This window comes from Elgaria multicarinata, chromosome 3, assembly GCF_023053635.1.
Source record: "Elgaria multicarinata webbii isolate HBS135686 ecotype San Diego chromosome 3, rElgMul1.1.pri, whole genome shotgun sequence".
NCBI lineage: Eukaryota > Metazoa > Chordata > Lepidosauria > Squamata > Anguidae > Elgaria > Elgaria multicarinata.
Window position 1 is genome coordinate 45,725,336 of NC_086173.1, and position 25,796 is coordinate 45,751,131.

The 25,796-nt window shown below is 43.6% G+C and overlaps 1 protein-coding gene across 3 annotated transcripts in view; it reads left to right on the top strand.

Annotated features, from left to right (window-relative positions):
• The window catches only part of SLC38A10 (solute carrier family 38 member 10), an 82,749-nt gene that overhangs the window by 12,287 nt on the left and 44,666 nt on the right, over positions 1 to 25,796 (top strand). For all 3 annotated transcript variants that reach the window (XR_010025184.1, XM_063120095.1, XM_063120096.1), the window contains exons 3-10: positions 3,126 to 3,171; positions 6,069 to 6,162; positions 7,935 to 8,075; positions 9,940 to 10,064; positions 15,126 to 15,228; positions 18,307 to 18,489; positions 20,461 to 20,572; positions 23,393 to 23,499. Coding sequence is in view for 2 of the 3 variants with exons in the window: in XM_063120095.1 (XP_062976165.1) it covers positions 3,126 to 3,171; positions 6,069 to 6,162; positions 7,935 to 8,075; positions 9,940 to 10,064; positions 15,126 to 15,228; positions 18,307 to 18,489; positions 20,461 to 20,572; positions 23,393 to 23,499 (911 nt within the window). In the remaining variant the exon portion in view is untranslated. The remainder of the gene's footprint in view (positions 1 to 3,125; positions 3,172 to 6,068; positions 6,163 to 7,934; positions 8,076 to 9,939; positions 10,065 to 15,125; positions 15,229 to 18,306; positions 18,490 to 20,460; positions 20,573 to 23,392; positions 23,500 to 25,796) is intronic.

Sequence of the window (25,796 nt, forward strand, 5' to 3'; positions counted from 1 at the left end):
CACTCCAGAGGCACTGTTCTATTCAGTCAATTTTCCCTCTAAATGGACACAAAGTTCAACGTCTGACGAAATCCTTCTGTTTACAGAAGTGTGCCATTTTTGCACTGAATCATTCTCCACCCCCCCCACCCCCCGCCCTCGCCGTTTGAGTTTGCTTTCTGAGGGATTGTTGCTTCACATGCTGTGTTCTTCCCCTGCTGTTACATAGTCAGTCAGTTGTCTTCTGAGACTGATGAGATGCCAAATTAAAATCTGAAATGCTGATGGTCCTAGATGTGCACAGATGAATGAGCTTCATTTACTAACTTGCATTTACAGCCTGCTTTATTGCTAAGGATTAGGCCAGGTAACAGCTCTTTCCTTGTTGCAAAAGAACACATTTATTCTCATATATCAGTGGGAAAAAGTGAGAGCTGGCTTATATATACAAATAACCGCTTCCACTAGTGGTACTTTCTCATGAGCAGTATAACGCTAGAGGAAGTACTTACGGAAGATCATAGTGGCTGCTTCCATGAATACAGATTTCTAGTTTCCAGCACACCCTTTTGATGCAAGTAGGTACTGTGGTCTTCTGCAAGGACCTCCCATGATGTTACGCTGAGCAAGCAAGTCAACCACTCATGCAAGCATTTATTTCCATAAATTGGCCAGCTGTGATAATGTATGAACCACCACTTATTGAGTGTGACTTGCTCAAAACCACCTACGGAATTAATGGTTGAGCTGGGATTTGGATCAAGTATTCCCCAAGCTTCCATAAGGCCTGTTCTCTGAGGCTCATCTGCCCTGAGTATCACACAAGGGACTGCTGCTGTCCGTTTTTCAGAGGGAAGTTGGAAACATTTTCTTTTCGGGATTCTGTTGCCTTACTTTCTTACAAGTGAGCAAAAGAAGCCCAGATCCCACACATTCCTGGTCCCAGCTGGGTGCTATACCTAGACCTTTTAAGGCCGGAGAAAGATTTCGCCCAAAAGCAAATACTTCGTTTTCAGTTGGGGACTTCTGTAAAGTTCGCCCCACCCTATCATCTCTTGGTAGGAATAATTAAAGTGCCTCTTAAGGCTTGCTTACACCTATTGTAGAGCTGGGGAAAGTGCAGAAAAGGGCAGCTAAAATGATCAAAGGGTTGGACCATCTCCCGTATGAGAGTAGATTACAACAGCTGGGACTGTTTAGCTTGGAAAAAAGGCTAAGGGGAGACATGATAGAGGTCTACAAAATTATGCATGGTGTGGAGAATGTGGATAGGGAGACATTTTTCTCCCTCTTTCATAATACTAGAACCTCCATCCTGTGAAGCTGTTTTGTGAGAGATTCAGGACAGATAAAAGAAGTACTTCTTCACATAGCACATAGTTAAACTATGGAATTCAGTACCACAAGATATAGTGATGGCCACCAATTTGGATGGCTTTAAAAGGGGTTTGGATAAATTCCTGGAGGAGAAGGCTATCAGTGGCTACTAGTCCTGATGGCTATATGCTACCTCCAGGATCAGAGGCAGTAAGTCTGCATGAACCAGTTGCTGAGGAACACGGGTGGAGGGGTGCTGTTGTACCATGTCCTGTTTGTAGGTTCCTGGTCAACAGTTGCTCAGCCACTGTGTGAACAGAGTGCTGGACTAGATGGACCCTTGATATGATCTAGCATAGCTGTTCATATGTACTGGTTTGGTTCTTGGCACTCATGTCAAATTCCCCCATCCTAATTTGCCTTGCAGCTAGAGAAGTAATTCTGCTCCGAACTCAAATGTATGTTTGTTTGTCTCTCTCTCTCTCTCTCTCTCTCTCTCTGTGTGCGTGTGTGTGTGTACACACATGCACACACACACATTTCTAAAGTAAAGGGGGATATATGGAGCTGGCAGCTACTGTGGAAAAAAGGGCATTCACATGCACATTCCTGGCCAGAAGATTTAAAGCTGTGGAATTGGAGCATAACAGAAGGGATGATACCTTGGTAACCAAGTCACCCTCTCTCAGATCCAGCTAGATGATGGTCAGTCAACCTGTCCTCATAGCTAATTTGGGCTTGCTTTCAAAAGGAATTTGAGTGATTCCCCCCCCCCCGGTGTCTTGAAGGATCCTGTGCAATCAAGGGCAGCCTGGGCAATCCGTTTTAATTGATAATTGGTGATTTATTTATTTATTATTGAGAAATCCCTTTCTAACGGGACATTATCCTTGGCCTTTACTTTGGAGATGGATGTGTCCCTTCTTTTGTTGCGTTCCTGCTCTGGGGTGACTGATCCTTTTTCTAGCACACAGATTACGCCACGACAATATGAACATTGTGCAAACCGAAGGTTGAAAGCCAGTTGCCCTCTGTAAACATTTCACATGAATGTGGCATTAGTAACAGGCCCAGTTAAAAAAGGTTCTCTCTTAGAACTGGAGGTGGTAATTTTCCTCTTATCCCCATAGTAAAATGCCTTTTGAAAATACAAGCTGAGCTTTCCAGAGAAGCAGTGATTTCAAGGATGCTGATTGCTTTGTGCTGCAAGCGGTGACCAGTGTATAAAATGAAAAAGAAATCTCTTGGTCAAATCCCTTTGGTGTGGGTTGTGAATCATGGATATTCTCAGGGTGGCTGAACATTCTGGGCATCGTCTCAATGCTCCCATCAGCAATACAAAGTGGTTCAGTCATAATAGGGAAGGAAGGAATAAAAATGGGAACTTGATTGAAATTTTGCACTGCAGTAACTTTTTGCCACACAGTCTCTTATGCTCGCATATTTTCTTTTCAGTGCCGACTTTCTTCTTTTAATGGTTGCCATGTGTAACTCCTACTTAGCGCTGTTGGGCTTGCCGTGGGGGGGGGGGAAGGGGGGAGAAGAACCTGCTTTGAATCTTTCTCCCAAATTTGTTTTTATGTGGCTTCTGATTTGTGAATGGTATGTCAAGAAGAAGAAGGGGGGGGAAGGTTTGGGGGGTGGGGAGGAAACGGTGGCGGGTGGAAGAAAACCAACTCTGAAATACAAAACTAGCAAAGCCCTGCGTTCTGAATTGCCTCCGTTGGCTGATGTTCATTTTTTTACATGCCACGTTTTGAACATATGTTTGAATAATTGTGGTGATGTGTGTGTTTTCCTCCCTCCCCCCCCCTTTTTTTTCTTTTTAGCTTTCCACGCTTATGGAAAACCTGGAAAAATGTTGGTGGAAACCAGGTAATTTCCCCATCCCGCACCCTTTCAAGATCCCAGCGTTTTAAATTATTTGTTTACAGCTTTAAATGCATGTTTTTCTGACCTCTTCAGATTTGATGTACTGTCTGTAGTTTTATGTCCTGTTTCTGCTAGTCTCACTTTTAGGGTACTAGACAGTATTATCTATATTGATCTAAACATTATGTTACTGCTCCTTATGTGTTGTATGTTCATAACTACAACTACGGGTCCCTCTTTTAAAAGCTCTTCCCAGTGGTTAGAACTCCGCAGCAGCAGGTGCTCGATCGGTCTTAAGATCTGTGTGGCTGCAGTAATTATTTAGGCAGAAAAGTGGGATGGTGCAGCATTTGGATTGAACATTGCAATACTTCTGATGGACAACAGTTATGGAAACCCAAGAATGATTTGTCTCCAGTGTGAATGTGTTGTTTCTCAACCTTCTGTATATGGAGTTGGCCATTCCAGCAATAACATGTGTTCAGCCGTTTCTTCTCGTTATCATGGCAAGACCCCTACCCAATTGGAAGTATATATTTTTTACTTCCCGCTTCTCCCACAAATGTTGATTAAGATAGTTGGTCTGAATGGCTTGATGGCACAGTCCCATCGTTTCTGAACTGGAGAGGCTGGGCTTTCATTCGGGAGGCTTGGGATTCATTCTTTTCCCTGCTACCCGCCCCATTATGCATCACATCTGACCTGGGTATTCACACAAGGGGAAACTGTTCATTGCTCCCACTTCAGTCTGTGCAGAGAGTTGTGCATAATTCAGTAGTGGCTTTTTTTGTGGCTGTCTGTGATTGTTTCCCCGTCCATAGAGCAAGGGTGACACTGGACTACATTAGCAAATTTGCTGACAATAATAATGGCATGATGCTCCCGTCATCATTTGAAGACCTTTGCTTCTTCTAATGATAACTTTTCCCCTCTAAAGAGAAATGTCACTTACTAGGTCTTACTTTGGTTTGCCCAGAGCTTCAATTGTGGAAGTGAGACATAGCGAGGACTTTTCTTTGACTTCTCTCCTCCTGCGCCTGTGGCCGTGTGTCTGAATTTCAAAAAGAAGTGGGGCTCTGCAGCTAACTCAGGCCGTAATTTGAGCATTCGTGGCATCACAGGGTTGCTTTTTATGACTGAGGTTCTTCTCAAACTGTGATCCGTGGCCAGCCGGCCAGTCGCGTGATCCTGGCTCTCTTCCGTATTCCCAGCTGCTAAACTGCTTTGAGAGAGGACTAAAAATATTCTCAATGCTTCAGTGCCATTACTTTTCTATGTAAGCAATTGCTGTAATTGCTGCGGGGATGTTATATGATCGGAAACGGGAGGGGAAGTGGCCCACATCTTTGTGAAAGGGAACGGTGCAGAGGCGTGGGTTCCCAGGGCGATCTCTCAATTAAAATGTTGCCCACCTTCCTGGAAGGGGTGAGACCCGTTCCATTCTCCACTGCCCAGTATACACTTCTAGCTTGGTGTCTCTTCATCCCTCTCCTTTGATTACATGTGATGGATGGGATTTTAGTAGATAAGGCAGCCTAAAAATGTTAATAATAAATAAATTTTGAATACCACACATGTACACACACACACAGAGTTTCTAGAGAGTGTATAAGTGAAAAATAGCTCCTTCTAAAGCATACTCCCACAATAGAGCTTCTATCCATGGCTCTGGAAAAGCAGTTAAATTAGCATGCATGCACTTGAAGGCTTTAACCTCCCCTTGCTGTATGGTTACTAGGTTGTCCCTTTTATTAACGTCTTATAAAAGCTAGTGCCCCACATGTACACTATGGCCCTTTCATTAGTATCAAACTCATAGATCGCCTGAAACTATTTCATAAAACAGTTTGATGACATGAAAGCAGTTGTACGACACACACACACACACACAATTTCCAAAGTCATTTTAGAGCGCTTATTCAGAGAGCACTTGGGAAGCAAACGCTACCATTTGCGGAATCTATTTCACAAAAACGGTAAGATTATTACCGAAGAGAACGAGAGCAAGAAAGAGCACCATTGTTGTGTTTTAAATGTTTATCTCAAATTCTCCATTCCCCTGGGTGTGGTGACGTGTTCCAATATGCACAGAGAAGTGAAATGGAAATAACTATTGAAATGGAAATAACTAGTGAAATGGAAATAACTTCACCTGCACTAATAATCCAAATGTGCCACACGAGACAGAATTTAGGAAGCACTCATTTCTAAGCTTATAAAAGGAGAGGTCGGCACAAGAGGTAGTAGTGGACAATGTGCTGTGCCCTGTAGCTTGTACAGGCAACTCCTGTGTGACTATATGTGGTCTTTGAGGCTTCCGTAGGTTAATAGTCAACATTAGGATCATAAAGTATATGCAGGTGAGCCTATTTTTACTATATAGTCAGCCTGCCGTTAACCTTGATGCATGCCAAGACATGGTATCGTTATGTCTCTGCTATTTGGGAGACATTAATAAATGTGGTCCCCCTGGAGTGCCACCATGTCTAAATGGTTGCTTGCTTCACTTTACAGGCCTTGTTTCCCCTAGACTATTTCTCTTAGACCTTGTCCCTGGTGATTGCAGAAGTGGGTGTTTTAGTTTAGATGAGAAGGTGGTGTCAACCATTTTTCTGTCTGCTGTGTTTGCTGAGTGCCTGTGTTAAGGAACCTGAAGCACAGTGCCTGCTATCCATAATCAATGCTTCTCCTGAAGCTGTTCTGTTAGCAAGGTGGTGGGAAATTCACAGAGAAGGTGTTCAGGTCATCAACACTGGAAAATGTCTGTGTTCAAAGTATTTCAGAGTGCTGATCCCATCTGAATTCAACAGCTAGTACACACCTGGCAAGTAATAAGGGCTGCATTCCAAGGGAGCACCCTGCTAGTCTGGAGTGACCTGTCCATTTGTGTGCTTTTACAGTATGATTGGCCTGATGTTAGGAACCTGCATTGCTTTCTACGTTGTTATTGGAGACTTGGGATCAAACTTCTTTGCCCGGTTGTTTGGGCTCCAGGTAAGCTTGCTTTTTATTGCCCTTATCAACAGCAATTGAGAACATTTCCCCTTTCCTTTTTATAGCTCATGTTTTGCTTTTGAAAGCATCTTGCCTGAGCAGTATTCTTGCGATATACGCCCCAGGCATTCTGCAATTCTCAAAATTAGCACCAAGCACTGAAGCTTCAGAGCACTTTGCCCCACAATAACCCAATTCAAGGCAAATTAAATCCACACATATGTCTATGAGGTTGGTGATCAAGGATCAGTCCCGAGTAGATCTTCTGAAAATATTGCTATTTCCTGTATGTTGAGGGTAGGCAGAAGGTAGATCTAGAACTACTGCTAGTTCTCTGAATGGTCTGCAATAGATTAGCAAGGACTCCCAGTTGTTTTAACAATAGCAGCAGCAACATAACTCCCCCCTGTCCTGGATTATACAATTGAAATTAAGAAATCCTGGGCTTACCAGGAGTACATTTTTGTGTGGAAAGACTGTGAGCTGAGTGCCATTCAGTTCTGGTACTCAAAACAAATTCTTTAATTTGCAGTGTATGTCTTTTGCATCAGACTTCTGGTTGGTGGATGTCAGGGTTCTAGTAAAAAAAAGTAAATTAGATTCTGCAAGCCTGATGCCTACCTACACCTGTTGTATGTTTCCCTTAACTTAACAGTAAGACTGTCTCTTACTGCTTTGTTTATATAGCCGCTACACTTCTCTGTGTGTGCGCCCACCCATCCCAATTGTAGTAGCATTTCAACCTTCTTACACTGGTCATTATTTAACTTGTTGGTCAAGGCAGAGCTGGGCCTGCCATGTTGATGGAGACAGCACTGCACTGAAGGCTAGAGATGCTACAGTTTGTATCATCAAGGACTCAAGGGGCAGTCTGCAGAAGAACTGTGAATTTAGTGCTTAGGTGAACTGAACAGAGCTTTGGAGCTATAGTGTAAGCCTTAGGATATGTCGGTTCATTTGTTAATCTCAAACCTCCAAATAGGAATACACAGCTAAATGGTGAATAACAAGCAGACCAGGTCAAGAAAGTGCAGTGCTGATAGCATATCTGCTGTTTGCCTTTCCAGTGCAGGAATAGTTTAATTCCCAGTGGGTAAATAGGGAACACAGAACAATCCATAGGGGCAGGGACCGGCCAGAAAAGCTAAATGGACATTCAGCAGAGTTTTGGCATGGTTTTTATCTGCTCCGGCCTGATGTAGTTAAGCTCTGATTAAGGAGCTGAGAAGTTAAAAAGATGCATCATAAGCAAAGCCAAATTAGGTATTAAATATTTCTAGGCATTTCCAAGCTTTCTGGTATAATAAATACCCCCCACCCCACCCAAAAGCAAGCTGCTGTTTAATTTTCTGGGTCAGAATTTCCAAGACTTCCATCTCTTCCTTCATTTTCCTTTCTGCAGCAAGGTTAGTTTTCATTTTATTTGCTGGAAGTACATAAAAGATATTCAAATAGGTTGCGTTCGGATTACCATTTAAAACAGCCAACAAGCTTTTGCTTTAAAATGGGTTTGGTGAGAGCTCTGTAGAGCAACAGTGGCACCCAGTGACAATGTGGGCTAATCACAGAATGGTCTGTGGGAAGCAGCTTCCCTAATGCTTCAAAGCCTTTCCTTTAGTTTACTTTCAGAGTGAATCTTTAGTGCTTTTTGCAGCACTGAGCAGGATTATGTCTTATGTGTCTAGTTTTGAATATTTGGGTCTGCTGTGCTTTCCCCCCGAGGGATCCTCTAGGTATGCTTAGAGTAACTGTTCCCCTTGTTCAACTTGCAGGTGAGTGGCTGGTTCCGGATAGTTCTGCTCTTCATTGTCTCCCTCTTCATACTTCCGCTGAGTCTCCAGAGGAACATGATGGCTTCCATACAGTCCTTCAGTGCCATAGCTCTGATCTTTTACACGGTGTTTATGTTTGTGGTCAGTATTAATGACTAGGAGGCTTTTGTTTTCTTCAGTGGTTGGTGGTTAATTCATCTAAGGAAAACCGCAATGCAAATTAAGTTCCACACTGTCCAAGCTTTCGTTGTGGGTGGGCTCTTGGAGGCCATTTACATGGATGCTTATTGGCAACAACTCATTGGTTCAGGGTTTGGTATGAACGACTTTTTCTATCCAGTGTTACTGGCACTGCCAGGTAGAAGACGACCACTACCAGTAACAGAGAAGCTGTTTGCTCGCCTATATGGCCAAGACTCAGGAATGTGTCTCCCATATGCTACTTAATACACATTCTTCCAGGGAAATCATGCCGCGTCCCTAGATTCCAGCAATTCAGCACATTTTATTTACTATTCTATGGGCTCTTAGGCCACACAGATTGTCAGAAGAATCCCTTGATTACTTCCCTCACTTTCTCCCAGAGTGTTTACTCAAATGCTTCCTTCGGGACGTGCTTGTCAAGTGTTTGCCACACCTCATGCCAAGGGGTCGTTAACTTATTCCCTTGAAATCAGCCTTCTGACTCAGTCTCTGTTCCCCCTCATCTATGATGGCATTTCTAGGTCTCTCTCACTTTCTCCCATCTCTCCGGCCACTTCCTTTTTAAAAATGTCACCATTTGGAAGACAGAAGTGTTATCTCCTCAGGCCACAGCTCAGCAGCACCAAGTAAAAGTTGTCCTGAGTCTTGATGTACCCGTACAATGCAGAAGGGAACTGGCTAGTGGGCGCCATGAAACAAAGCCAGTGATGATTGTGGGAAGTTGCATAAATATTCGTCATGTGTTGCAGTGCCTATGTAATATAGACACTGCTGTTCCATCAGTGTATGTAGTGTTTTACAGAGTTTCATAAGCATGCACACACTTAGAGGCCCTTGCTCCCATGGAGTTTACAGTCTGATACAGAAAACAGGAAAGACGGTAGAGGGAGGGGAGGGAGAAATCAGGGTAGCAAGGGATGAGATGGAGTTGCACGTGCTTAAATTTGGAGCCAGAAATGAAGATTAAGGGGTTAAGCCAGTGGCCTCACAGAAAGATGGGTTTTGAAGGAAGAGAGAGAGAGAGAGAGAGAGAGAGAAGAGTGTCATTCCTCCTTCCCTAGAGTTCCATGCATAGATGAGGCAACAAAGGAGAATAGGTGAAGTCACATTATTTATTTATTGAATTTATATACTACCCCATAGTTGAAGCTCTCTGGGCGGTTTACAGAAGTTAAAAACAGTAAGCATTAAAACAAATATACAAAATTTAAAAACATAAAAAGCATAAAAACACAGTATCCTTATAAAAACAGCTATTCTGGGGTACGTTAAAAACAAACTCAGCATTAGGGAGCAAAAAATGTTTGGGAAGCGGAGGTTGCTATTGATGGAGAAGTTGAAGTTTATGGGGAGATATAGCAGGAAATGTGTCCAAAAAATAGAATAGGACAAAGCTGTGGAGAACTTTAAAGGTAAGGACTGGACGTGGAAAGGAATGAGGTGCCAATGAAGGGGTTTGAGTAACATACAAAATATCCACTTGACAGCAGACTCAGTGGAGAAGAAGTACTAGTTTCCTCACTACCCTTTCTGTATGTGGATTGCTGTGATACGTGCAGGACCCATGAGCCCGAGTGCTTCCATTCGTCTTGTGAGGGGAGCAAGGCCTAGGGGACCTGACCTAGGGAGACACGGCCTGTGGTTCTGTGCCTGCTGTTCATTCTCCTAACAGAACTGCTGCCCCCTTGATCGTTTTCACAGCACTAGTAAAGTTGTTGCAACCTGGTTTGCCAGACGTTGGTTTGGTTTGGCGTCTCTGTTGTCTAGATTGTAACCTCTCTTTTCTTTTCCTTGGCTGCAGATCACGGTCTCTGCTTTCAAACACGGCCTCTTTGGCGGGCAGTGGCTGCAGCGGGTCAGTTACGCACGCTGGGAGGGCATTTTTCGCTGCATTCCTATCTTTGGCATGTCTTTTGCCTGTCAGTCGTAAGTACCAGCAACTCTAGCTGCTTAGAGATTGTGGGGTGGGACGCATTTTGTTAAGGGCAAAGGGTCAGGATGGGCTGTATGGGATAGATACCATCTGGTCCCCTCGTCTTGATTTTAATCAAAATATTTTACAGCCCACTGAGGTACAGCATCTGACTGGGTTGTGACCCTTTTGTTACCTAGCTGGGAGAGGGAGTTATATTTCACTCTGGAGCCATTGTACTTAAGAAGCTTCGTGTTCGTAGGAGGCAAATACGTCCCCAGTGTAATTTTCCATTGGCTTTAATGCCTGTTACTAAGGGATGGTATTGGCCCCAGCTCTTGAGAGGTAACAAGAACTTAAGCAGACATAATTACACTGCAGTAAGCCACCAAAGCTCGCCTAAAATGATTTACGTGAGTGTCTTCATTAAGCATCGCAACAATTTTAGCTGGGAATATTTAAGTGAAAGGAAATGGTTCTTGGGCCAAGTTCATATTGTTGATTATAGGGTTCCAGTTGCCCTCTAGGGCAAGGCTCTGCTCACTCTGTTTGTGCATTGCATGAAGCAAAGCCTACTCTAGAATTTAGCTTGAGGCTCTCAGCTTTTGGGTTTTTTAAAGACGATATTTTTAAAAAACCTCTTGTGTTCAGAGAAGAGAGTGGAAACTTGAGTCACTGGCGTCTGAAACCTACTCAGAAACCTCAGTAGTCCAAATGGGTTTTCTGCACCTTATGCAATCCCCTTTCCTCCCCTAGGACCGACCTCCATTCTGTTTCCTCCTGCCTGTATGCTCTTCTGTCCTCTCCCTCCTTTCTCTGCTTCCACTATCCTTTCCCCCACATATCTTAAGCCCCCAAATCTGTCAGTAAAAATGATTCATGGAAACAAAGCTTGCACATTGGCATCATGTATGGGATCTTTGGAGTATCGCATGCATATCCTTAGTTATGGGACTTGGTGTTGTTGTTGTTGTGGCAGATGGAAGCTTTCATCCACAGATGAGTCCCATTTCCATTCTGCTAGCGTTGCCTTCACTGCCCACTGGTTTGTGGCTTGAAAAGTGACCCAGCCAAAAACATAGGTGTGTGCTTAGTTGAGGACCTGGGATGGACAGTTAGCGTTAGTTTGGCACGGCTGGGCTCTTCTCCTTGTCCCTTGCTTATTATGTCTCTCAGCTAGAACATGCCTCATTCAGTTTTAAGCGTCTCCGATATAATTGGTGACAGAAGGGTTGATTCATTCTTTTATAGCTGTACCTAGTTACCACAGCAGGCTTTTCTAAAATCCAAAATTGTCCTTTTTCTTGTGGTGGCCATTCACTAACCAGCCATCATTTGTTGGGAGTAGGAAACACAGGAAAATTATACGTTCTGGACTAGTATATTCACATATCTATCTAAATATAGATTGCTACACCACCAGTGTGGCAAGCCAAACCGAAAGCTCAAACCTATAATTTTTTCCAAGGGCAAGAATAACACACACTTCTTGGCCTGTGTGATGTCACATATGGATGAATCCCAGAACAGACACTGACCTCTCAATTGACTTAAAGCACCACACACATTTGTGACAAATGGAAGACCTGAATTCTTTCCCTGTAGAGACAAAAAAGTAACATGCATTGGAATGTCAGTAGCTCCGGCTTGTGAATGCGCAAGAGTACTTTTCTTGTAGGGTTGGCTCTTTCTGGTGTTGAGACTTATTGTCATTGCCAAATTCAAAGAGAAATGCCTTTGCCCCCTCCTCCCCCACCAAGCACGGCATATGGTATAACAGACTGTGCACAGGGCTGGCAGCCAGGGAGCCTAGAAATGTAATATTAGCTCTGCTACAGCCTTCCTGTGTGACCCTAGGCTAGTCTCCCCGTCACAACAGCTCGTTTGTAATGGGAGCGATGGCGATGTAACCTTTGAGATGGGGATTTCAGACAGAGGCACAGTTGATCCTTGTGTGAACCTACTGACCCAAGTGGTTGGCAGTATTCTTAGTTAGTTAGTAGTACACCACTGTCCTTGCCAGCGTAATGAAAGTAGCACTGTAAGCAGTCGGGATGAGTGAATCTCCTACTCCTGGTCTGTGTCACCTTTCCATGTATTCACCCATACCTCTGTTCCATCCCATTTCCACGCAAACCAATAAATTAAAATCGCGCATCCACATGGCAATTTGCATTTAAATGTGCTTTCAAACACATATTTTGAAAGGTATTTTCCTCTCAAAATAATGCATTTTAAAAATGTATTTTGATACATTTTTTGAGCCAAAAACTATGACAGAATGTTCAGGAAGTGTGAAATCTGGTGTATAGTTAAATTCCAACCCACATGGTAGTCCGGGGAGGTGCGGATCAAGTCAGTTTTTACTGGAATTTGCAAGATCAAATTTGTTAAGCATCCCTGCGTAGCCCATTGGCTTCAATGCATTTTTAAGGGCTTAATTTTGAAAGGCTCTGAAGACCCATCTGGAAATTGACCAGACTAAGCTTTCTTTGACTTTCCTCAATGTACAGGACACATCCCTGTTTACAGCTGAGTAGACTGTTAGTGGTCCATCCCATGCAAGATGACGTAAGACTGAGATCCCTAGCTGTGACCTACTACCTCTTTATTTTGCTGGATTGGGCCCTTTCTCTGAGCAGTATTGCCTGCCATCCATAACAAATCTAAAAATAACATATTAGATACACCCTTTCTATTTTCCTCACACAAGGGATGGGCTTTTCTTTTAAAACATTTTATGGTGGAGATGAAAATCTGTTAACAAAAGAAATAGCTTTCTCTCCATCAAGAAGAAGAAGTTGTTGTTTCTCTGTATCGAGTGCCAAAGCTGCTTGTTTGTGCTCTTTCTCGCTTTGCTCTCATCTTGGGAATAGAGAGATAAATGTAAAGGGCATTTGGTCTAAATATCTTTCTTCGGTCTACCCTGAGGAGCAGTGTTTATGTGATTGCAAGTGATGTGAAGAATCCTAAGCTGCATACGAAGCGGTTGTCAGACAAAGGCTTCTGTAGTGTCCTGAATGCCTCAATCGTGGCCTGGCCTTCAGGGTGGACATTTTAGCTTCAGAAACAAAATCTCTGCTCGTTAAGATGTATTGCTTGTTGTGTGCACGTGCGCGTCTTGGAGAGCCGACTGGCAGGGAGGTTGGGTTTGACTCACCTGTCTTCCAGGTTTGGGGGACTTGATACTGCTATGGCCACAAAGCCAAAATATCTTGGGGCTTGTTTACATGAAGCAGAAGTAGTAAGTGTCTCCTGATCCTGCTAACTCCTCTTAAGGATGTACGATTTGCCTTGTTAGATCAGACCAAACATCCTTCAAATCCAGCATCCTGTCGCCCAACAGCAGCCAGGCAGATGACCCTGGCAAGTTCAGAAGCAGGGGATGGTGGCATTAGCAATCTTGCTGTTTGCTCTCCAGTATTGGGGTAAACAGAGGTAGGCTGCCTTGCCTCCGAATGCAGAAGTTCCATTTTTACCCTTTGTCACACAGCCAGTACTTCGTAGAATACTGCACTACTACTTTATTGCACCTCAAGGCTGGACCAGCTTTGACAAGGGAGATCTGTGAGCAAGATCTTTTGCCATTAAAGAAATTGCTAATGTCGGCCATGGGGTGGGGTGGGGATTTGAGGAAATACTGGGGCTGGGGAAGTGGTGTTTACCTTCCCCCCCCACCCCCCGGTGCTTTTTTTCCTAAAATCCAACCAGATGCTATTTTGTTACACTGAACAAATAGCAGGGGTGTGTGCAATTTGTGAACCACCCAGAGAGCTCCGGCTATTGGGCGGCATAGAAATGTAATAAATAAATAAATCATGGGTTATCCTGCAGGAGGAAAGGATCAACCTCCCTCTTCTCCATTGCCATGGTTCTGACCTGCTGCTATTAACTTTTTTTTTAATGTAGGAGATCCACTTCAGGATCTTTGTCCTTCATCCTGTTGGGAATGGGGAGGCAGAAACTGTTTATGGTAGGTTTCTCATTCTATGTCATGAGAACCTCCCTAAGCGTAGATTCACACCCTCAGTTATCACACTTCACCTGCGATTTTTCCCTATGTGTTTTATTCCTCACCACATACATAAACATACATGTTAGAATGGCCATATTTGGCAGTTGTTTGCATTGTAAATAACGGTGTTCATGAAGTTGAAAACTTCGGTGACCTAGGTAGAAAGCATACCACCGTGGTTTTCATAAATACCTACCCACCATGGTGCTAAGCACTGTCCCCTGTTGACCAACATGATGGGGAGCTTTGAAAAATATATATTTATCTTTGTTTAGTAATTTCCCCTTCCCCCAAATTCTTACCTTGTTTTCTTTGCCTTCAAGCTTCTCCCCACTAGTTCTAGGTAACCCCCACCGCCACTTCCTACCCTCCTCTCAACTTACCCCTTCAAGGTGTGTCATTGTGTCCAATCCTCTGTGGTCAGGTGAGGTCCATGCAGCCTCTGGCTGTGGTAAGAAGGTATACACCTGACGTTGGGGAAAAAAGCTTTTCAGGTGCATAAGCACCCAAGCCCCATGTAATTGGCCCTTCCACTTTTCCGTGAGCTTGAGTTCCAGCCGCAGTGCCGAAATACGACAGGCGCAGTGTTTAGTCTTGGTTGTTTAACTTTTCTCTTTGACAATAGGATGCTTTCGCTCTCTTCCTGCTCATTATTCTGTAAACACCGCCTTGCTTTAATTATCAACTCAGGATACTCCAAGAACAATAATCTCCAGTGCACTGTCTGGAGCTCTGCCACTGGTGTTTGAGGCAAACAAGCGGTCGTTCATGTTGCAACATACATTTTTTTTAGAAGTGAAATATTTACATTGCACACGTGGCAATGGCAGGGAGAAGGAGGAGAGCAAGCATATTTGTGCAACTCTTCAACTCGTGAGTGTTCCGAAATCTCTTGGCACGAGGGGCATAAACTGCAGTAGACTGCAAAGTGCCTGGCTTCTACGTGGGGAAGGTGCCTGCGATCGCACTGTGCTGACAAGGGGGCGCGTAGAGTTCAGTATTTCTCTTCTTGAGGAAATGTTCCTGACACGCTTTAACATTTACCTGCTTTTTTCTACAGCCAGGTCTTGCCAACCTACGATAGCCTGGATGAGCCATCTGTTAAAATCATGAGTTCCATATTTGCTTCGTCGCTACATGTGGTCACTGCTTTTTATGTTATGGTGAGAACCTTTTTTTTTAAAAAAAAAAAATCTTCCCCGCTCTTTCTTCCTTCTCAAAATAAAAATACTCTTCTTGGTATGTTTTGGAGCTGTGGAGAAACAACTGTAAGAAGCGATGACATTTTCTGCCACGTGCAGCGGATGCTCTCTGGGGACATTTCCAGAGCCCCAGGATTTGCGAACAATAAATCCCATTCCGCAGGGCTTGAGCATGGAGTATGTGTGTAATTTCCCCATCCTCTAATGGAACAATTAGCTAGATGGAGTTGCAGCCTAATCCACCGCTGCCTGGAAGGTCTGTGCAAGAAGTAAAAATGCTGGCACTGATCACAAAACAGGACTTGCTTCATCTATATCGGAGTGAGCATTGCATCCCCTCTCTGTACAGGTTTGTCCTTTGCGCTTGTCAGAATTAGCATAGGCACATGGCGCTGAGGGCCAGTGCCAGACTATTTTGCGCCCTGGGCAAGGCGAGCTACTTGCACAGTCTGTGAGCCAAATTGAATTATTGTTAGTGTTGAAAACAATAAACTGGTTATGAACTAACAATGAACTATTATATTTTCCTTTTATTATGTTTTTTCTTAAAACAGCTAATTTGTACAAAACTGTGACCCCCCTCTGAGGTCTGCGCCCTAGGCGGCTGCCTCGTTGGCCTAATGGTAGCACCGGCCCTGATGGTGCTGAAGGAGCAGGAGGAGGGAATAGCGAAGTGCTCCTCCCAGCTGCCTTTCTGAAACAAAAAGCCGACTATGCTTTAGCACTGTGGTGGGCCCCTTGTGGCCCTCCAGATGTCTTCGACTACAACTCCCATTAACCCTGGACAGCATAGCCAATGGCAAGGGATTATGGGAGTTGTAGTCTGACAGCATCTGGAGGGCCGCTGCTGTAGCATCCGGACGATGCTTGGGATTTACTACATTTCTGACCTGTAGTAACTCATGCTGTCGGCGCAATGGGGCTATTAATATGCATCATTGGCTATCCTTGGGACAGGGGAGGAGCAATGAACCCTACTTGTAGTCCTCTTGTGCAGATCTTTGTGGACTGAGCTGAAATCCTTTCTTGTAAGCTTGTTGGGAACCAGGAAAACCAGAAGTACGTCACATCACATAATATGCCAGTGTGTAAAACACATTAAATTTATAGAACATTGTGACCAGGAAGGGGGAGCTGCTGTTTGGTGAGTTACAAACTACTCCCTTATTTAGGGAATGGTGTTTGGTTGCCATCTTGCCTTCCGTAGCAGAACTTGGAGCAACCCAAGATTATGGAAGACAAAGTCCAGTACCTCTTCAGTCCCCCTCTATCCATGCTGATAAAAGTGTGATCATGGCTTCTACCTTTACGAAGTTGGAGGAAATTTGAAGTTCTTGCAATATTTTTACTTTTGTCCTAGCCAAATGCAGAGAATGACTTAATGTCATCCTTCTTCTTTGTATCACAGTATAGTTTTGTTTTACTCTTATTATGAATTTATTATGCATTTGCACTTTAAATGCTGTATGCAGCTCTGATCACCTAATCTCAGGAAAGATATACTGGAATTTGGAAATGTACAGGGAAATCCAGCGAGAGTGATGTGAAATTCCAGATGGTTATTTTTTTTTTATGAGCTGGAGTTTAAAGGCTCAGGACTAATCAGTTTAGATAAGTAAGAAAGAAGCAGAATGTGATTAAGTAAAGATGCTTGATGTTTGGGGAATATTGCTTGGCCCTGTAGTCTCTCCAGCATGGGGTTCCTCAGGGCTCAGTTTTGTCCCCCATGCTTTTTAACATCTCCATGAAATTGTTGAGTGGGATTCTGGAGTTTTGGAGTGCTTTGCCATCAGTATGCGAATGACATGCAACTCTGCTTCTCCTTTTCATCTTCATGAGTTGAGGCTGTGGATGTGTTAGATAGGTGCCTGGCTGTGACAGTGGACTAGATAATAATAAACTGAAGCTCAATCCAGACAAGACTGAGATCATAGAATAGCAGAGTTGGAAGGGGCCTACAAGGCCATCGAGTCCAACCCCCTGCTCAATGCAGGAATCCACCCTAAAGCATACTTGACAGATGGTTGTCCAGATGCTGTTAGTGGGTGTTTTTTCTGACCAGATAGATGGTGTTAATCCTGTTCTGGATGGGGTTGCACTCCCCCTGCAGGTACAGGTTTGTAGCTTGGGGTTCTCCTGGAGCCATCTCTGTCATTTGAGACCTAGGTAGCCTCAGTGGCATGGAATGCCTTCCACCAGCTTGGGCCAGTAGCCCAGCTATGCCCCTGTCTGGACAGGGATAACCTGGCTTCAGCACTCTATGCTCTGGTAACCTCCAAGTTAGATTACTGCATTGTGCTCTACATAGGGCTGCCCTTGAAGACTGTTCAGAAGTTGCAGCTTATGCAAAATGTGGCATGAGATTAATAACAGGGAGCAGAAGATATGAGCATCTAACACCAATTCTGGCCTGCTTGCATTAGCTGCCTGTATATTTCCAAACCCAATTGAAGGTACTGATTTTAACAAATAATGCCTTACATGGCTTGGGACCACAGTTTGTGATGGAGCACCTCTCCCAACTTAAATCTACCCAGATGCTATGATCAACATCTGAGGCCATCCTACAAGTGCCTCCTCCAAGGGAAGCTTGGAAGGTGGCAACAAGAGACAGTGCCTCCCCACTGAGGTCCGCCTGGTGCCAATTCTGTCATCTTTTCAGTACTAGGTTAAGACTGTCTTCTACTCCCAGGCATTTGACCGCATATGATGGGGGCATTTATGTCAGTACTTTTTATCAGGACCAGGATCTTATTGTACTGTTTTAGTTGTTTAATTTGTTTTACATTTTGTTTGTTAAAGATTTTATATTATGTCTTTATTATTTTGTATTTGTCATTTTTGTGAACTGCCCAGAAAGGTTCAGCTATTTGGTCAGTATAGGAATGAATGAATGAATAAATAAATAAACAAATAAAACAAAAAAGATAGATTCCCTATTGTCTTGAAGGCAAGTCAAAGATCTGCCCAAGCTTCTCTTCTTTCGTTGAACCAAAGTATGCAACTACTGCAAGTAATTCCCTTTTCCTTCTTGAACAGGTGGGTTTCTTTGGCTACGTGAGCTACATTGAAGCCATTGAGGGGAATGTACTCATGAACTTTCCTTCCAATCTGGTGACGGAGATGATACGTGTGGGGTTCATGATGTCTGTAGCATTTGGGTTTCCTATGATGATTCTGCCATGCCGGCAGGCATTGAATACCCTTCTCTTTGAACAGCAGGTAAAGTCCTTTTGGTTTAGTACTGTTGTCTGCCCTGCCTGGACTTTTACATTTTTAGGCTTCCCTATATATTCTACCTTAAACTATGGTTGTGTTCACACTGCCTTTCTACCTTTCTCTGTTTTCCCTCCTCCCCACTTCATGCCTTCATGCAAAAGGAATAAGCAAAATTTCCCACTTTCAGGCTTAGAGATAGCCGTCACATTTGGTGGTGTGTTGGTCTGATGCCTCCTGATTTCAAAAACACATCTGAACTATACACTGTAGCATAGAGCCAGTTTTGCTTCATCAGAGGCCAACAGGCCCTGTATAATAAGCATCAAGATGTCATTCTTGTATAGAGTTCCTGGTAAAATAACATGAAGCAACTTTCAGTATTTTCAGGGGGGAAATGGTGATATTTGTTGGTTAGGCTTGCCTATGGATAACTAATGCCTGTGGAAACAGCAGCCACAGTCTGGCATCCATGTATTTCAGAGTGGTTGGGTGTTAAGGGGTTTTGGCCTGATACTTCCTGATCTTTCCATGGTCAAGAAACAAGACTGTATCAGACCAGCTATCACAATATGTGACCAAGCCCTAGGGAGAAGCAAGTGGTCATTATCTCCTTTTCTTTAACTTGCTACTTGGTTCTCCAGTATGGTACCACTACCTTGAAGGCCACTGTGCCTGTGGTAAATTTATGACTCTTGTGCCACTTTAATACAGAATAGCATTCCCCTTCTTACAGTGATTTGTGTTCTTCCATGTGCAATATCTGTATGTACAGTGGAATGTTTGAAAAAGACACATTGTCCAAATAGCCAAGTAGACAAAAAAGCTCACATGCCAAGCAAAAGATGAGCAAAACATATGCAAGCTTTCGAGATCTCCAGATCTCTTTATCAGGCAAAATGGTACAAGTTTTGAGAGGGAGGAAGATCCTCTGACTTAATTCCCCATCTCAAGATAGTGATCATACAGGCACCATGACCTCAACATCCAGTCATGTTTCCCCCCCCCCCCATCCCATTTGATTTTTGTAGCATTTTGCCTGATGAAAATATCTGGAGCTTGCACAGTTTTGGTGATCTTTTGGTTGACTTATTTAGCCAAGTAGAATTATTTTTGACATGCTGAGTGTTTGGCGGATCCTGTCTGCAGGAACTCTCATTATCACCATTGTCAAGTTACACATTGATTTGAAGTATAAATACCACTTGCACATTGATTTGAAGTATAAATACCACTGCCTGTACTCCACCATTATGGAGCAGAACTCATTTGCAGCCCATTTAAAGGCTTTTGAAGGCATTTTAAGGCAGTTTGAGAAGTATGACAGGCAAGGAAAGACAAATTCAGAAAACCGGAAAATAGGTAATTTTGTAATCCAAATGTTATGCTAGACAATGGTGGTGATCTTAATACCCTTCATGATTTTTTCAGGCTAGGAACGGTAAGCCACAGTGGTATGGTTAATTTTAGAAACTCTAGGTATAAACTTTATACTATAAAGCTAAGGGTTCTGTGAGTAATTTTGCAATCATTGGCACGTTGAGAGGAGACTCTAGCTCAGTGGTTCTCAACCTTCCTAATGCTGCGACCCTTTAATACAGTTCCTCATGTTGTGGTGACCCACAACCATAAAATTATTTTCGTTCTTCTCTACACGATCCATTGTCATGGGATGGTTTGCTAATGAAAATAATACATAACAATAGCTTTAATAACACAAAAGATGATACATGACATAGTTCAGTCAATACAGTTTCCTAAGACCATCGGAAATATGTGTTTTCCGATGGTCTTAGGCGACCCCTGTGAAAGGATCATTCGACCCCCAAAGGGGTCCCGACCCACAGGTTGAGAACCGCTGCTCTAGCTCAAAGGGTTGTAAAGGCTTGATCAGTAGAGACAAGTACCCAAAGAGAGAGGGTGGGAAATCCTGTTAAGAGAATTGATTGGTTTATTAGTCTTTTCTTTTTTAAATAGCAAAAAGATGGGACATTTGCTGCCGGAGGTTATATGCCACCTCTCCGATTTAAAGCCCTGACACTGGCAGTGGTATTTGGAACCATGGTTGGAGGGATCATGATCCCAAATGGTAAGTGAAATTTGGTTTTTATTTAGATGTATTTTCACACTCCCTAGTCTTAAGGGTTTATGGTGGGTTTGCAGGTATTTAGGCCAACACCGCCCCCACAAGGCCTCTCAGTTACATGCTAAGATTTCAGTGTTGTACTATATGTATGTCTATCCAGCTATTCTGAATTGTACACAGGGATGATAATAGCATATTAGTTTAATTCTACCTGTTGGAACCCAGACAAAATAGAAAAGTTTCACAGCATTTAGAGGAGTTGCCCAGACTCTGAGGGACTAGAGTTCTACAGTATTGGCACACAAAAATGCCTCTCTGCAGGTCTTCACTTCCTTTGCTTGATGCTTTGATGGCATAATCAGGGCGTCATTCTTAGTCATTACACGATGCAGGGAAGGAGACAGACTTTGTGCAGAGCTCAAGCCAGATTTGCACGTTGCAACTCTCCCCTGACCCCAATCTCCTGCATGCCATCTACAAGAGATAGGCTGCAATCCTAAACACACTTACTAGGGAGTAAGTCCAACTGCACACAGTGGGACTTACTTCTGAGTACACCTGCATAGAAGTATGCTGCTTGTGGATTTTGTAAACATTTGTAACTGTATCTGAACCTGCATTACAATGTGCCTCTTGAGCTGATGGTTGTGGTTGTATAATGCTACATGCTAGAATAAGTTTAAATATCTATGTGTTGTTTTTAAAGTTTTGCATTTAAAGAGTTTACATAATCGCTAACCTATGATGGTTTATTTTCTGGAACAACCCATGATGGCTTATCATGTTGTCTGTGGGATGTCCCCCCCCCCCCTCCCCAAAGAATTATTTTCCCTAATAAGCCACCCTGAGAACCCGCAGTGTGCATTAAGTGTTGTTTTACCTATGGTGGATTAGTGTGTTTTCTGTCACGCCAGCATGGGTTATGGAGGTCTCCTACAGAGCTGCTCATCAAGAGCAGCCAAAAATGTTGCAGCCTCTGTGCTACTCTCATGCAATCTGTATTCCTGCAGCAAAGAAAGCCCAGCCTAGATGGGCAGGGGGACTTGAGGAGGAGGAGGGGCAAGCGTGTGTGAAATAAACTACTCTGTGTAGAAATCAATCAATCACTTTATTACGGTCCGAGACCAGCACAACATTAATCCAGCAACAGCAACCATACAAAGTAGTACAGATGCTTAGTTCCCATCTCCCAGAGATTTAACAGCCCTCTGAGGTTAATAGGTTATGACGTGTCCTCATAGCCAAGTGGCAGAATATAGCAACCTTATATGTAACTGAGGGGTTTCTATCAGCAAGGAGGAACTTGGTATAAAATTCTTCGGTGTTACCTGGAAAGTCCTGTAGTAGAGGATGGATTAAGCCTGACCGGGCCTCTGAGTAGAACAAGCAGTGTAAAAGCACATGAGAGGATGTCTCTATCTCACCTGAATCATATGGGCATAACCTTTGGGGGACTGGAATTCCTTGATATCTGCCTTCTATGAACTTGGAAGGGAGAGCATTATAGCGAGCCCTTGTAAATGCCCACCTGTATTTATAATATGTAAGGGAGCTCAGATAGGCCGCAGGGCCACCGCCCTGTATAACTCTGTGTAGCTTGCTTGCTTGATTGTCTGATAGGAACATAGTAGGTTCTTTGCAGTGTAGCTTGCCACCCACCTTGGGTTAGTATGACATGTGAACTCAGCCTGTGTGTCCTCAGAATGATAATACTTGCAAAAATCTGTTCGTTTTATGCACATCACTATTTCATGTGGCCAAACCCTACAATTTGGCTTCCGCACACTTCTGTTGCATCCTCGCTCCCAAGAATGTTCATGATCTGGAATATCTTGCTTTGAATTTGTAGCATTTCTAAATAGAATTAGGCCTAGTTGAGCACACACAGGATATGTACTTACTTACAATGGCTAATCTTGTGGCCAACCATTGCAAGACTAAGTCTTGGTTTAGAACTCCAGCATCAAGGATGAAGTCGTATATTTTATATGGCATGATAAATCCAGAGTGCATGTTCAAAATCACTTACCACCAATTAAGTCTCCCCTTAAGCACCCTTTGGTTATCCAGCCATAAACGCTATCAGGATTGCTAAGACTGTACTTCCTACACTCCTTTAATGTATAATTAAGGATGAAGCAGGTATCCTTGTCCACTTTGGCGAGTTAAATAATGCACAGTATACTCGTGTGTTCTTGCGCTTAGAATCATAGAATAGTAGAGTTGGAATGGGCTTATAAGGTCTAGTCCAACCCCCTGCTCAATGCAGGAATCCACATTAAAGCATACCTGACAGATGCCTGTCATAAGAACATTGGAACTGCCATGCTGGATCAGACCGAGGGTCCATTCACACAGCGTCCAACCAGCTGTCAACCAGGGACCAGCAAAGCAGGGCACGTCGCAACAGCACCCTCCCACCCAGATCCTCCAGCAACTGGTGCATATAGGCTTACTGCCTCGGATACTGGAGGTAGCGCATAGCCATCGGGGCTAGTACTCATTGATGTCCAGCTGCATCTTGAATGCCTCTAGTGTGGGAGAGCCCACTACCTGCTTGTGGTATCACAGTTGCTAACTCCAGACTACAAACACTGCTTCACCCATAGGCGTATGGTGTGGTAGGGTAGGAAAAGCGTATTCTTCACAATTCTGATTGTAAGTCGTTAAGGGGTAACTAATTCATGTTTAAGTGCCCTTGAGCATGTGCCTCTAAGCTGCCTTTGAACCACTGAATTAAGGGAACTGTTAATTCACGCATAGTCTCTTGTCTCAGCCAGAACTGTCGCTCATGGTGTGTTTGTTCTTGCTCTTTCCTGCCAGTGGAGACCATCCTGGGCCTAACCGGTGCGACGATGGGAAGCCTCATCTGTTTTATCTGTCCAGCTCTTATTTACAAGAAAATCCACAAGAATGCCCTTTGCTCACAGGTCAGTGCTGACGCTAATTAACTCCTACCCCCACCTCTAGTCTGCAATAGAGACTGGGAACTGTGTTAATTTCTCTGATCCCAGTCAACCCTCTTGTGTCATATGGTCAGGAGGCGTTATAGTTGACAGCTCTGACTAGAACACATAGTTAGCATTTATTTATTTGTTATGTCCATATCCCACCATTCCTCCAAAGAACCCAAGGCAGCATACATGGTCCTCCTCTTCCTCTCCATTTTATCCACATAACAACCCTGTGAAGTAGGTTAAGCTGTGATTCAGTGACGGGCCCAAAATCACCCAGTGAGCTTTACGGCCATGTGGGGGTTAGACCCAGGGTCTCCCAAGTCCCAGTCCAGCACTCTTAACACAGACACATTTTAGCCTGAGTAACCTTGGCGCACCCCTGCTTTTTTGCCTAGCAGCCTGAGATGTGTATTAAGAGCTGCCTGCAGACTCCAAGCCAGTGTGCTCCATGATTTAGCGTTCCCTGCATGGAAAATGAAGGCAGCATTTAGAAATCACACCAAGAAAGTCCCGGTTCACTCAAAAATTGTTACTTTAGCACCAGTTCAATTGTCCTTCTCCTACAGGACTGGTTTCAGTCTTTTGATTCCACCTCCAACCATCTTTTTAAATGGAGCTGAAATGAAGATGGGCGTGACATTCTCTCTGACCATAGTTTAGCCAAATGATGATCTTGGACATGTCACTGTTGTTCTGAAAGGAAATGGATGCTGGAGCTCAGCAGTGGGCCACTTTTTTTCCTGAGTGTTTTTTTTTTTTAAATCGATATGAAGATTATAGAGTTACTTGTCAATCCTATGGATGCAAATCAGGATTAGGCCATTTCAGTGACTCACCTGAGTCATGATGCATCATAGGGCTGGAAGATATCCAAAGGTCACTGAGTCTACTAACCATACCTTTCATGTGTTCACTCACATCTATTCTATGTTAACTCTCAAGGGCTTCAGGATGACTTTGCTGTACAGAAGCAGGATTCACAATCTGTGTACACATCTTGTTTCTCTACAACAACATCATATCCAAAATACAATGTTCACCTTCTCCAGGAGAAGCATTAAGAACTCAGCAGCTTATGCATCTCCAAGGCAGAGAAGATGCAAAGGGTATTTTTGAGATGTGACTTTGGAACAGGAAGCATTGGGAAATTACACTGCTTTCTACCCACCCCACCCCCCACCATTCTCTCTTGCTCTTCTCCCTCTCTCTCATTACCTGTCTCTTTCCACTCACAAACTATTAACCCATGCTATTCAGATCACATTGTGCCAACCAGGAAGTAAACAAGAAGGAGGCATCCCAAATTGATCCAATGGGCAGAAAGTAGATAAGCAGAAAGTAGGTCTTCAGATGTTTTGGACTTTAACTCCCCGCATTCCTGACCATGGTCTGTGCTGGCAAGGGCTTCTGGGAGTTGAAGTCCAAAACATCTGGAGGATCTACTTTCTGCCCACTCCTGGCCTAGGGAGAGGCTTGAATTTTTAGCTGGGGCTTTCAAAGGGAAGGACCACATTTCTCACAGAGTACTTACTATTTATGTAGGTTGAGCAAAATCCTTCCCTTCAGCAAAAGTTTAGCTGTCTGAAGGCAGGTGGAGCTTACTGACAGCATGACTCTGGCAGGCCAATCACAAGGCCAGGAAGGCAGACATGTCTGTCTTAGAGAAATTCAAGATGCTGGTGCTTAGATTTAAAGTCCTAAATGGCTTGGAAGTGCCTCTTCCCATAGCAACCTGCCTGTGTATTAAGCTCTTCAGGTGAAGCCCTTCTCTGAGTACCATCAGTCGATGAGTATGTTGATGTGGGTACAAACAACAGGGCATTTCTGTGGTGGTGACCCGACTTTCGAATACCGTCACTTAATGTATTCTGCCATCTCTTTAATGCCAGGTCAAGACATCTTTGTTAGCCTGGGCATTTAAAATAGTCTAGATTGCCCCTTTCCTGCAGTTTTATGGTTTGGTTGCCTCCCAGTTTCATGTTATATGATGGATGATGACATCTTCTTTTTAAGAAGGTTTTTATTATACTTTGTACACTGCTCTGGAATCTGTTAAGAGGAAGACCGGTCTTGAGTTTTCAAAATAAATTATAAATAAATAAATGATCATTCAGTACATAGCATGAGGCCATCAGGCTATCTGGGCCAACCAGAATTCTTCTGCTGTGTACTCATGCACAGTCTCAGGAAGGGCATTAGTCTTGCCCAGAGGTAAAATGGAAATCCACAAATTAGCCAGTTTTGTGGAAACCCGTGATGGCAATATGTGC